The sequence below is a fragment of the Bos taurus genome, chromosome 10 (assembly GCF_002263795.3).
Source record: "Bos taurus isolate L1 Dominette 01449 registration number 42190680 breed Hereford chromosome 10, ARS-UCD2.0, whole genome shotgun sequence".
NCBI lineage: Eukaryota > Metazoa > Chordata > Mammalia > Artiodactyla > Bovidae > Bos > Bos taurus.
In genome coordinates, this window is record NC_037337.1 from 56000011 (window position 1) to 56014659 (window position 14649).

The 14649-nt window shown below is 37.3% G+C and overlaps 1 protein-coding gene across 1 annotated transcript in view; it reads right to left on the reverse strand.

Moving 5' to 3' along the window:
- The window catches only part of UNC13C (unc-13 homolog C), a 685158-nt gene that overhangs the window by 364473 nt on the left and 306036 nt on the right, over positions 1-14649 (reverse strand). The window contains 2 exon segments of the mRNA NM_001206460.1: positions 7436-7577; positions 8848-9075. Coding sequence (NP_001193389.1) covers positions 7436-7577; positions 8848-9075 — 370 coding nt within the window.

A 14649-nucleotide genomic window follows, 5' to 3' on the forward strand; every position in this document is an offset into this window, starting at 1 on the left:
GGAAAGAAACAAAATATTTGTGAGCATAGTTTTACTTACAGCTCATAAATATTGATGGAGAGGTGAAAATAAGCAATATATATATATATATATGTATAGCAGGGTACATTAAATTTAAATTTCCTCTTCCTTGAAAGGACAGCTGTTTAAAAAATACTTATATTGTTGTTGCCAGTATGTGGTGTCTCTTATTGGAAGGAAAACCAAGCATACAGTAAATTACACGAAAAACTGCCAATCAGCATATCAAAACCTCATATTTTAACTACCTATTTCAATATACTCAGCCCATGAACCATGATGTTTTCTGACCTGTCCAGTGGGGACAAACACTATTCCTGACATAATGAGAACTGGACGCTGTCATATCTAGTTCTTTTGGGTGGAACTTGTCTTGATTTGGGGCAGTTTTCTCATTGCATGTATGTACCATTACTCAGATGATTTGTCAAAGGGGGCCCTTTGCAGGATTAGAAAACTAGACTATTTCAGCATTTCTGTAGTAATGTCTGTCTAATGCTGCTGACATAATACTACAGCATTAAGGATGCTTTATTTAAAAGGTTGGGGACTGCTGCTTTGTTTCATAGACTGCAACTGGCAACCTATGGATCACATATATCCAGAGGTACCCTGTTTCACATGTCCTGTGTTGGCTCTCATACTATCTTATTTTGTTGTGCTAACCAATTAAATTCAAAATTCCAGACTTTCTATTCTAGTCAAGAAGTAGTAAGAGGGACTAGAGATACACCCTCACATGAAAAGTGAAAAAGTGAGCAAAATATTTGAAATATTGTTTTTCATACTGAATGATTTGTCAACAGTGATTTCAAGAAGACCAAAAAAAGAAAAAAATTATCAAGGTGAACCTCACCATTACTTCAGCTAACTTCCCTGAGGGAATTTCCAGGCCACTGTGCAAAGAGAGGAAAGCCAGGTAGAGTCCACTGAACTCTCTGAGTTAGAAAGACAGAGCTGAAAATCTGAGGAAACCAAAGCAGTTAGAAGTCACAAGGCATACTATCAAAAAGAAGAGAACTGAACTGAAAACAAAAACAAAAACAAAAACACCAACTTCCAAACTGCTACAGGCTCATCTTGAGCAACCAGTTGAGTAACAAGTGCATGCATGTGATAAAACTAACCAAGGCCAGGTTAGAAGCCATCCTCAAAATAATTAGATGTCACAATGCCCAGCACTCACCAAGGCCAGAAGTAGTGCTTATGTCTACTGCACACATAAGAAAAGTTTATCATTCATGAGTCAGTTGGCAGAGGATATGGAAAAGTCTTGCTTCAGCACTGAGGAGTAATTAGCCTGAAGTTGAGTGCCGTTTCATTTCCACTTAATAAATTTTAAAAGCAAGAACTAAAGGGTTTCCATGTAATTTAACTACACCTCAGAACAGAGCTCAGGAATATTTAGAGGATGTTATCTATTTCTGCTTTATTGACTATGCCAAAGCCTTTGATGTGTGGATCACAATAAACTGTGGAAAATTCTGAAAGAGATGGGAATACCAGACCACCTGACCTGCCTCTTGAGAAATCTGTATGCAGGTCAGGAAGCAAAAGTTACAACTGACCATGGAACAACAGACTGGTTCCAGATAGGAAAAGGAGTATGTCAAGGCTGTATATTGTCACCCTGCTTATTTAACTTATAGGCAGAGTACATCATGAGAAATGCTGGACTGGAAGAAACACAAGCTGGAATCAAGACTGCCGGGAGAAATATCAATAACTTCAGATATGCAGATGATACCACCCTTATGGCAGAAAGTGAAGAGGAACTAAAAAGCCTCTTGAAGAAAGTGAAAGTGGAGAGTGAAAAAGTTGGCTTAAAGCTCAACATTCAGAAAACGAAGATCATGGCATCTGGTCCCATCACTTCATGGGGAATAGATGGGAAAACAGTGGAAACAGTGTCAGACTTTATATTTTGGGGGGCTCCAAAATCACTGCAGATGGTGACTGCAGCCATGAAATTAAAAGACTCTTACTCCTTGGAAGGAAAGTTATGACCAACCTAGATAGCATATTCAAAAGCAGAGACATTACTTTGCCAACAAAGGTCCGTCTAGTCAAGGCTATGGTTTTTCCTGTGGTCATGCATAGATTTGAGAGTTGGACTGTGAAGAAGGCTGAGCGCTGAAGAATTGATGCTTTTGAACTGTGGTGTTGGAGAAGACTCTTGAGAGTCCCTTGGACTGCAAGGAGATCCAACCAGTCCATCCTAAAAGAAATCAGTCCTAGGATTTCTTTGGAAGGAATGATGCTAAAGCTGAAACTCCAGTACTTTGGCCACCTCATGTGAAGAGTTGACTCACTGGAAAAGACTCTGATACTAAGAGGGATTGGGGGCAGGAGGAGAAGGGGACTACAGAGGATGAGATGGCTGGATGGCATCACTGACTCAATGGACGTGAGTCTCAGTGAACTCCGGGAGTTGGTGATGGACAGGGAGGCCTGGCGTGCTGTGATTCATGGGGTCGCAAAGAGTCAGACACGACTGAGCGACTATACTGAACTGAAAAGTATTCAGCAACCAATAAGGTAATATTCACAAAGTCTGTTATCCAATCTAAACCATCAGGCCCATGAAGTGGCATGAAAACATGACACAAAATAAGGGGAAAAAAAATATCAATCTAAACTAACCAAGGATGGACACAGATGATAAGGGAGTTAAGGGCATAAAAACAACTGTCATAGTAATCGCATGAATCAGAAAGTTAAGTACAGGACAGTATCGGAGGAATGGGAAGACAAGCCACAGATAGGGACAAAGTATTTTTAAGACACACATGTGATGAAAGTCTATTTTCCAAAATATTCAAAGAAATAATAAAATTCAATAATAATAACTTGATTTAAAATTGGGCCAAAAACCTTGACACCTCATCAAAGAAAATAAAAAGGATGGCAAAGAAGCAAATGAAAATATATCCCATAAAGTATGTCTTAAATGAAAATCACAGTATTAATAAAACAACAACAAAGTATCACTACACACCCATCACAACGACCAAAATTCAAAATGCAGGCAATGTCAAAAGCTAGAGAGGATATGGAGCAAGAACTATTACTGATTGCTGGTGAGAATGCGAAATGGTATAGTATAGCCACTTTAGAGGACAGTTTGTCAGTTTCTTACTGAACTAAACATACTCTTATCATACAATCAAGCAATCATACCCCTTGGCATTTACCCTAAGGAGCAAAAAACTTATGGCCACATAAAAACCTGCATTATTTATAGCAGCTTTATTCACAATGGTTAAAACTTGGAAGTAACCAAGACATTCTTCAGTAGGTGAATGGATAAATTCAAGATACTATTATTCTAGTACAGAAAGACAAATATTACTCAGTGCTAAAAGAAATGAGCTATCAAACCATGAAAAAAAAAACACAGAATCTTAAATGTATATAAATAAATGGAAAAAATTCTTTCCAGATTGGAAAGAATACATATTGTATAACTCAAAATAATAGGGCCTCCTAGAATAGGCAAAATTTTGGAGACAGTAAAAGATTAGTCATTGTCAAGAATTGGCGGATTGAGGAGTAATGAACAGGTGATGAGCAGAGGATTTTTAAGGCGGTGAAAATAGTGTGTATGATACCATAATGATGAATACTGTTGTTATACATTTATCCAAATATATAGAATATAAATACTATGAGAAATTTTATGTCTCCTATGAATTTTGAGTGATTATCTTGTGCCAGTTGAGAAACCTATATGCAGGTCAGGAAGCAACAATTAGAACTGGACATGGAACAACAGACTGGTTCCAAATAGGAAAAGAAGTATGTCAAGGCTGTATATTGTCACCCTGCTTATTTAACTTCTATGCAGAGTACATCATGAGAAACGCTGGACTGGAAGAAGCACAAGCTGGAATCAAGATTGCTGGGAGAAATATCAATAACCTCAGATATGCAGATGACACCACCCTTATGGCAAAAAGTGAAGAGGAACTAAAAAGCCTCTTGATAAAAGTGAAAGTGGAGAGTGAAACAGTTGGCTTAAAGCTCAACATTCAGAAAATGAAGATCATGGCATCTGGTCCCATCACTTCATGGGAAATAGTTGGGGAAACAGTGTCAGACTTTATTTTTTTGGGTTCCAAAATCACTGCAGATGGTGACTGCAGCCATGAAATTAAAAGACTTTTACTCCTTGGGAGGAAAGTTATGACCAACCTAGACAGCATTTTCAAAAGCAGAGACATTACTTTGCCAACAAAGGTCTGTCTAGTCAAGGCTATGGTTTTTCCAGTGGTTATGTATGGATGTGAGAGTTGGACTGTGAAGAAAGCTGAGCCCCGAAGAATTGATGCTTTTGAACTGTGGTGTTGGAGAAGACTCTTGAGAGTCCCTTGGACTCTCAAGAGGATCCATCCAATCCATTCTGAAGGAGATCAGCCCTGGGTGTTCTTTGGAAGGAATGATGCTAAAGCTGAAACTCCAGTACTTTGGCCACCTCATTCGAAGAGTTGACTCATTGGAAAAGACTCTGATGCTGGGAGGGACTGGGGTAGGAGGAGAAGGGGACTACAGAGGATGAGATGGCTGGATGGCATCACCGACTCAATGGACGTGAGTTTGAGTGAACTCTGGGAGTTGGTGATGGACCGGGAAGCCTGGCGTGCTGCGATTCATGGGGTCACAAAGAGTTGGACATGACTGAGTGACTGAACTGACTGAACTGACTGACTGAATGTAGGTTTATCAATTGTAACAATACACCCACACTCTCTTTGGAGATGGTAATAATAGAGGTAGGGTATGCATGTGTAGGAATAGAAGGTATATTGGGAAATCCCTACATGGGCTCTTCAATTTTCCTATGAACTTTACCTCCTCCAAGTACATCTTAATTTTTAAAACAGTTAAGTAGAGTTGCCGAAGATGCAAAGACTCAATCTGAACTTCTTTATATGGCAACTAAAACATCTAAGATGAAAAATACAGTGGCTTGGATTAAGAGTAGATTTGACATTACAGATGGAAAAGGCAACGGCACCCCATTCCAGTATTCTTGCCTGGAAAATCCCATGGATGGAGGAGCCTGGTAGGCTGCAGTCCATGGGGTCGCTAAGAGTCGGACACGACTGAGCGACTTCCCTTTCACTTTTCACTTTCATGCATTGAAGAAGGAAAAGGCAACACACTCCAGTGTTCTTGCCTGGAGAATCCCAGGGACAGGTGAGCCTGGTGGGCTGCCGTCTATGGGGGTCACACAAAGTTGGACACAACTGAAGTGACTTAGCAGCAGCAGACATTACAGAAGAAGAAGTCACAGCACCAGAAATAATTCAAAGTGAAACACAGAGAAAGGAAAGGGTGTGGGGGGGAGGGGTGGGCAGAGCATCCATGGTTTGTGGGACAACTTCAAGAGGCTTTATATATGTGTAAGTGAAACCTCCAGAAGACAGAAGCAGAAAGGATATTTGAAGAAATTATGGCCAAACTTTTTCCAAATTTAAAGAAAACTTCAGACTCATAGGCTCAAGTAGCTCAATAAACCCTAAGCACCAGAAACACAAAGAAAATTTAAACCATGGCATACCATAATCAAATTGTATGGGTGAGTAAAGAAAACAAAACTTTAAAAGCAATCATGGGGGTAGGGGATAACATGTACAGAGGAACAAAGAAGACAACAGATTTTTCATGAAAAATAAGAAAGCAACGAAAACACAAAGACAATGGAACAATATTGTCCAAGTATATTTTTCAAAATGACATTTAGAATCAATCATCTCAGTATGCAGTAAAAGCTTAGACAAAATGCAGTATTGATTTCTGATCAAAACCCTTAGCCTACTGGAAATAGAAGATTGCTGTCTTAAGTGGAAAAGTGGCATCTACAAGTCCACAGGTAATATCAGAGTTAATCAAGAAAGGAACTGCTTCCCTCTAATATCAGGAACAAAGCCAGGATGTCTGCTTTTATCATTTTTACTAGGCATTATACTGGAACTCTTAGCCAAGGGAATAAAGCAATCAAAACCATCCCAGGCTTTCCTTTGTACGAAAAAATGACGATTAAAACATACACATGGAAATAATTAAAAGGTTCTAAAATATATAAAATAACTTTGAAAAAAGAAAAAGTTGGACAACTAGGACTACCTGATATTACGACTTTATTTATTACAAAGTAAAGCTGTGTGATATACTGTATAACATAGGAAACTCTACTTAATGCTCTACAATGACCTATATGGGAAAAGAAGTGTTGGTATATGTATATGTATAACTGATTCACTTTGCTGGTTTTGAACTTTCAAATGTTCAGTTTCTCCTACAAAATGAAGCTCTAGCTGCATTGCACCTACAAGACTGCATGGCAATGGAGACGTTTCTTGCCCATGAGTCACTTGCTCTCAAGTTTGCAACAGTGCCTTTCCCTCTCCTTTAGGGTCCTTACCCTGCTTTATTCACTTACTTGACTGCCTTAGGAATAAGAATTTTTGATTATCCATCAGTTTCTTATCTTCTGTTAACAAATGAAGAGATAGTAAAATTGTTTCTCCCAGTAGTTTGAAGGGAGAAATCACAGAAAGCTCTTAACACTCTCTCTGGTACCCTCTGTTATTGGGTCCCAACTCATTCTCCACATCCTTTTCTTAACACTTCCTAAGCCAATATACACATGAAAAACTCTTATTTCATACAAACTATTTCCCACGTTCCCAAACAATCTGTATGTGTTGTGTTTGTTTACTTAGCATGTAAAGGAGATCCATGTTTAAACCATTAACAAAGAAAGAAAGAAAGAGAAAAGCATTGTTTACTTTTAAACTCATAGATTGGGATTTTCATTTCCAACAAATGGTAACTGGAAGTCATCTTATCTCTCTCTAAGAAGGAGTGACAGAAAGAAAAGAACCCTTGACAGAAAAATGATTCCTTGCTGTTTGGTACAGGATATAAAAGGTTTAAAAATAAATGACCCACAGAAAATGAGAGGTTCTAAAAGTTATCATCAACCATTTTATCAGTACAGCCTGGTATGGGTGTGATAGGCCATGGGATGCTCAAAGTCTTTCTACTGTTTTCAGTCATAAGTCTTCAGATGTCAAGATATTGTTGAATCAAGCCTGTAAATTCCTCACTATCCTGGGTCAACTCAAGTTACAGATCATGTTGTAATCATTTTTTTTCTCCTGCAAACTAACCCCAGCTGTGCCACCTTTTTTGTTTGTAATATTATTTTTATTCACTTGTTCTCAAGATGAGGAACAAATAATAAATAAGACTATTAAATAAGTTCACAATATCAGTTCACAACATCTTTTTATAATTCCTGCATAGATACAATTAAAACATGAGATAATTATTGCTTGTGTATTTTGCATGCTTGTAAATTTACCAAATATTTCAATATTTTAATAGTTTTCCATTATATACTTACAAATAAAACTTTTCATCCCATACTGGATTCAAGTTTCCAAAAATGGTTTTAGTCCTTCTTTTGTTCTTTCCGACCTGAACTGTAACATACGGGTCACTAGACCCTGTTTTGTCTTTTGCCTGCAAGCCTTGTGCAGAAACCACTGAAACAAACCAAATTCAAACTTTTAGTATAAGTATTTTTTCAGAAACAAAAAAACTGACAATGAAGGAAACGTTTTCTATTACTTTGTCCTTTGGGTTTGCAGACACATCCCCATTGCTTTCAGTCTCGTGAAAAACAGGATTTAACAAAATGTTTCATGAAAGAATGAATCACACAACATTAAAATCTTTCTTTGACTGATATTTCCTTTTGCCTGTAATGAACAGTAGCTATAGACATACATCTACATATATTTATTAGCTATCTACTCATATGTCACTGCATGCATGTATAGACAAATGATAATGCACAAACATTAAGCTGATTAATTCAGTAAATATTTTGAATTATCCAATGTAGTTCAAAGTCTGTAATTTAAAATGTGTTTGTGTATATGAGTTTGCTGCTGCTGCTGCTGCTGCTGCTACTTAGTCGCTTCAGTCGTGTCCGACTCTGTGCGACCCCATAGATGGCAGCCCACCAGGCCCCCCCGTCCCTGGGATTTTCCAGGCAAGGACACTGGAGTGGGTTGCCATTTCCTTCTCCAACGCATGAAAGTGAAAAGTGAAAGTGAAGTCGTTCAGTCATGTCTGACTCTTAGCGACCCCATGGACTGCAGCCTACCAGGCTCCTCCATCCATGGGATTCTCCAGGCAAGAGCACTGGAGTGGGGTGCCATTGCCTTCTCCGTATATAAGTTTACTATCAGTATTAAAGAAAAGCTTCTTTATTTTACCTTTTGAATACAATATGAGTGAGTTAAGAGGCTTGGTAAATATTAACATGATAACCTATGCAGCTGCTGTTACTATTACGAACAACTTCAGAAGTTCAAATTACTAGACATCACTTTACTCAAATTGCATTGAGTCAAGGATCAAATGGATAAGGGGTATGGATCCAGGAGTAAGTAAAATGATATTTGTTTTCTCATTAAGAAAAACTGACTAAAGAGATTATTGGCTACTTGTCATTTATCAGTGTCAGGCAGCAACAAAACTAATCTCTTGTAAACTGCAGGGTATTGACAAATATAAAACAGAACTTTCTTCCTCTCAAAGAGCTTTTGATTAGAATGAGACATGGACTGAAATGACTTCAATTATCTGCCATACCTTTTAGAAATTTGAAGTTTCAATTAGACTTCAAAGTTGACAAGACTGAAAAAAATCTACTTATTTTGCCTATAACAATTATTAGCAGTGATTTCTAACATATATAAAAATCTCAAAGTGGAATGAAATTTTTTTCAAAAGACTCATTTTTACCTGTAATGGTTATTTTTGCTGACCACTTAGATGTCCCATCCAGTACACTCTGTTTGGCTGCCTTTGTGTACTGCACAAAATCTTCTTTAGAAATCTGAAACATTTCCTGAATTACTTCAAACACCTCTGGCCTGTTTGTCTCCCTGATCTTCATTCTTTCTTTCATGGCTGTAATAATGGTTTGAGTCTTATCTTCTGCACCATGCTTAGAACTCTTTTCTGCTGCTCCTATAATAGAAAAATTGATGATGACGTAAGTATACATGAAGCTCTTTTTCATAGACCAAGAGAAGGAGGGTCAGAAAAAAAGGAAGAACCATGAGAATGAATGAATGATTTAATTCTCAGGAGTCAGGGTAGCTTTTTCAGAAAATATCAGGAGAATAAGCACCATGCTGAGATTCAGAATGACTAGCCCTTATGCTACTGTAGGTAATGGACATCCATGATCCCAGGGTTTTTTAGTTGTATTACTGAACTGAATCACAGCTGTGCAAATATTTGGTTTGAATTTTTAAAAACAACTTTCCAAACCAAAGGAACACACACAATCAAATGTGTTACATACCACACATATTTTTATTTTATTTTTTTTTAAACTTTACAAAATTGTATTAGTTTTGCCAAATATCGAAATGAATCCGCCACAGGTATACCACACATATTTACTCACTTGGTAACCAAGACGAAATTGAGAAACAGATACATATGGCACATGTCACTCAAAAATCAACATTTCAAATACTTGCACTCACCTAAAGTGCCTGATTATTTTTAATTCATGAAATTTATCGTAATTAAAAGCTTACATTTTTCCTTGAAAAATGACAACTACCACTATCCATTAGATTGAAATATAGGGTGAGATTTTACTTGGAATGAAAGTGATTCTATTTAAAAAGGATTTAGAAACCACTGGGCTGCACCATCCCCACATCATGGGCCACAGACGTGAACTCTCATTCTACGATATGGCCACAGTTTTAAACAGGCTGAATTTTCGCTTTCTACTCAAAAAATAATTTTTTTACTTCTAGGACATTATTTGTTATGATTGGTCTCAATCTTCTGGGCTATAAACTATCTTTGTGTCATAAACTCTTGTTAACAAATCCTGACAGTGAAGAATTTCCAAAAGGCAATCCTTGAGTTCCTCAGCTTCTCCAACCACCAGCCTGATAGTCTCAATGCTCTGTGTGGCCTCTGGGTTGCTCTGTATTCCACGAGCAAACAGTGGACCTTGATTCTGACTCTCAAGGTTCCTTACTGAGTGTGAAGTAGGAAAGTAAAAGACCATGTATCAGGGTCCAGAGGGACTGTTGCTGCTGAAACCAAACACTTTTTGGTACAGAAGCAACTGAGATATAATGAAAAGAATATTGTGGCTATAGGTAATTCAGTTCAGTCACTCAGTCGTGTCTGATTCTTTGTGACCCCATGAATTGCAGCACGCCAGGCTTCCCTGTCCTTCCCTTCACCAACTCCCAGAGTTTACCCAAACTCATGTCCATCGAGTCGGTGATGCCATCCAGCCATCTCATCCTCTGTAGTCCCCTTCTCCTCCTGCTCCTAATCCCTCCCAGCTGCTGCTGCTGCTAAGTCGCTTCAGTTGTGTCCAGCTCTGTGCGACCCCAGAGACGGCAGCCCACCAGGCTCCCCCGTCCCTGGGATTCTCCAGGCAAGAGTACTGGAGTGGGTTGCCATTTCCTTCTCCAGTGCATGAAAGTGAAAAGTGAAAGTGAAGTCGCTCAGTCGTGTCCGACTCTTAGCGACCCCATGGACTGCAGACTACCAGGCTCCTCCATCCATGAGATTTTCCAGGCAAGAGCACTGGAGTGGGATGCCATTGCCTTCTCCAATCCCTCCCAGCATCAGAGTCTTTTCCAATGGGTCAACTCTTCGCATGAGGTGGCCAAAGTACTGGAGTTTCAGCTTTAGCATCATTCCTTCCAAAGACATCCCAGGGCTGATCTCCTTCAGAATGGACTGGTTGGATCTCCTTGCAGTCCAAGGGACTCTCAAGAGTCTTCTCCAACACTACAGTTCAAAAGCATCAATTCTTCGGTGCTCAGCTTTCACAGTCCAACTCTCACATCCATACATGACCACTGGAAAAACCATAGCCTTGACTAGACTGACCTTTGTTGGCAAAGTAATGTCTCTTGAATATGCTTTTGAATATGTTATCTAGGTTGGTCATAACTTTCCTTCCAAAGACTAAGTGTCTTTTAATTTCATGGCTGGAATCACCATCTGCAGTGATTTGGGAGCCCCAAAAAATAATCATTCCAATTTTTATCTCTATGACTATAAATACTGCCAAACTTATATTTTTTTGAAATACTGTATTTATGAAATAGGCATACTAATAGCTCATAAAATTGTTTAGAGATTGAATGTGATGATTTATCTACACAATTCCAACCACAAAGGATAGTCTCATTAATGTTCTTTGTATCTACTTCTGTAAATGTTATGCACCCGATTTAAACACAGAAACTAAAACTAAAAGGGAAGGTCAACTATGAACTTTCCTTATAATAAATTCATATAAAATTTAACATCAGTATTTTATTGAACATCCTCATTATTTGAAAATATAACATGAGTTTTCTAAAGTGGTAAAAATGCATTTGTAGTAATCAAGATGTAACTAAAAAGTATGGTAAAAGGGATGCATATTCTATTGGGAGAAAAAGCAGTTTCCCTCTATATATTTTTTTAACCTTTGAGAATTTAAACCACATATTTAAAAAAGAATACTAAAAATTAACATATTCCATTTAAGATATAATTTGAAGGGACATTCTTAATGCCATAGTGATCTGTTAAAACATGCCCTAGAATAGCTACACATTTGTGAATTATGTATCTTTAAGCATTCTTGTGATTTGTTAATAATGGCTTGGTTCCACAGAGCATAATTCTCACAGAGTATAATTAGCATAGGCTAGACTACATAGTTGCAACTCCCCAAAAGAGATATTTTACTTCAAGTATTGGAATAGTCATTAAATAGAAAAAAAAAACAACAGTGACTTGAAAAAGTCACCTGCAAGGTTCAAAGTGCCTCAAAGCTTGGTTTTAAAGGTGATTCGAAGAATGTCCAAAGGGTTAGAAGCATCATTAAAATACTGGCTTCCCCCAATATTTTATTTCTAAACAACTATGCTTGTTATGTCTATTAATGCCCTCAAAGCTCTAGAAAAGTATGTTAAAGTCCTCAAAAGTTAAATGCATTAACTTTTGGGTTATTTTTCTAATTCAGGCAGAGCCAATTGACCGCCATCCACATAATAAATGTTCATTCCAATAATAACTACCAAATTCAAGGCTAGAATGTCAAAAGAATTTTCTTCCTAAGAAATCAAACCTCTGTACTTAACAACCACTACTTAAATTCTCTTGAAATCAATTAGGAAAGCTTGACAATTAACTTTGAAATAATTCACCAATGCTCTTGATGCTGGAGTAGAATATCTACTGTAATATGTACAGACAACAGACAGACCCATAAATTGCAAAATCACCAATCTGGGAGAGCAAGTTAGTACAGACTTATGTTTGAGCCTTTTATCTATTATTTCTAGAAAAGACACATAGCTTTTATGCTTTTGATCTTAAAAATGATTCAACTTTGATTTAGTTCAGGGATACAGACCAATTCATAATTTTTGTAACTCATCTACAATGACACTTCATTGCCCCATCATTTATTGAACCCACATATCTCATCTTATTTTTGTAATGAAACTATTTCTTAAATAAATTTCCAGCTCTTTGGTTTATTGGTTTATTCTTTTCCTTTGGGCTTATTCTGTTTATCTCCAAGTCATCAGAGGTAAACAGATTTGTATTTATATGAGTCTTCCTTCAAAGTATGTGGTAGAAGATCTAGCAGCTTCACTGAAATACAGTAATAAGTCAACCAGAGATCAACAATAAAGATCAAAAGAGATTACACAATGAAAGCACTTTGTAAAGTGTAATACATTATCCAAATGGAACTCATCTTTGTTACTTTTAAAAACACTTAATTGACAGATCAGAAAATGCAATTATGCACAAGACTGCAAGGGAATTCAACCTTAAACAGAGGCAGGCTTATCTCACATGATGCCCTTACACCTAATTTAATGGAACAAAGCCAATTAGCTAGAAACCTTCATTTTTCTTTCATTTTTATTCATTACCCAAAGCATCTAAATTTCATATGAAAGTAACAGTTTCATCATTTTAACATGGTGATTTATAATTTCCAGTTTTCCTTACAAATAATTACCTATATGTATGTGACCAATGCATCATCCCACCTTGGCCCCAGTCTCTTCTCTTTCCTATTTTTTCAACAGCTGTTCTAAAACATTTTCACTCTCCATTACTCTCCACTCTCAGCATATGACATTATCTTTTATTTAAAAGAAGTCCTGGCTTTCTAAATTCAGTGGTCACATTTTCTTCCCTCCTCCATGGGAAAAAAACAAAACAACAAAGGCCAAACTTGATTTATAGCATTTGCAGATTTCTGTGCTGTAAATATTCCTAACATGGCTGATTTCAAGCAACTGCCTCACAGAATTCTTCAGTATTTATCAACCGACACTGATGCAACTACTTCCGTCAGTATTGGTTTTACACACACACACACACATGTCTTCTACATCCTAGTCTTTAAGGCCAACTTCAGTTAAATTTGTATTCCAAGTATCTAGTACACTGCTTGGAAAATAAGATACACTCAATAAAGATAAAATGTTTATTGGGGGAATCTAAAAGAAAATGATTACTATATTTGACTATTCAATTTGGCCCTGGGTTTAATTTAATGTGCTATAAACTTTTTGCACACTGTGACCGGAAGGCCAAAAATACTGGAAGAAACAAGAATGAATTGCTATGTAAAATGTCAGACATTCTTTGTCTTATCTTATGAAGAGACAAAATACACTGGGTTCTTAGCTTCAGATTTGGGATTTTCAGAAGACAAATGTGTGCCCACCATTATAAAAGTGGAATTTGGTTGGCATATGTACTTCATGCACTTAATAACATAAAGCAAGGGCATAAGTTCAAATATAAGTGAGAAAAGTAAATCAAGAAAACTGCTTGTAAATAAGACAAAAGAGCATAGCACTCATGGTGCTGTGGTTACAGGAGGAGACAGCCTTCTGTTTAAATTCTGATTTGCCACTTATGATCTGAACTTGGGCTAGTTAATTCTTTCTGTAAGCTTTAGTTTTGTCATCTGAGAAAAAGAAGGAAATAATATTACTGTTTTCCATTACAGGGTCATTGTAAGGATTAAATGAGAAACTTATATAGTTTCAATACTAATAATTGAATAAGCATAGGGATTTCAGGACAAAGGTGAGGGTATAGCATTTATTAAAGAATTTCACATGAACAAGAAATTTTAGGGTTTTGTTCTTCACTTGCCCCATGAAGCAACTCCTTGAAAACTTTGCCCTGGACAGTGTCATGCTTAGCATCTGCCAAGGCTAAATTCTCTATAACTGTTCACTAGATTGGAGTCCAAACACAAAAGAGTTCAGAGAGACTGTAGAAAATAATAATAACAAGAATGTTAATAGTAATTTATTATTAACATCCATTAACCCTTTACCTGCATTTGAAGTTGATGAACCCAGAGGGTACAAGTGGTTACTAACCCTGCACTCAGGATCTGATACTGAGCCATGTGTCTCCCTAAGAGTGTCTAATCTGATAAACTTTACTGCTTTTACTGGTTAACCAGTAAAATCACGTAGGTGGACCTGCTTTTGATGTCCCTGCTTTCCTCTC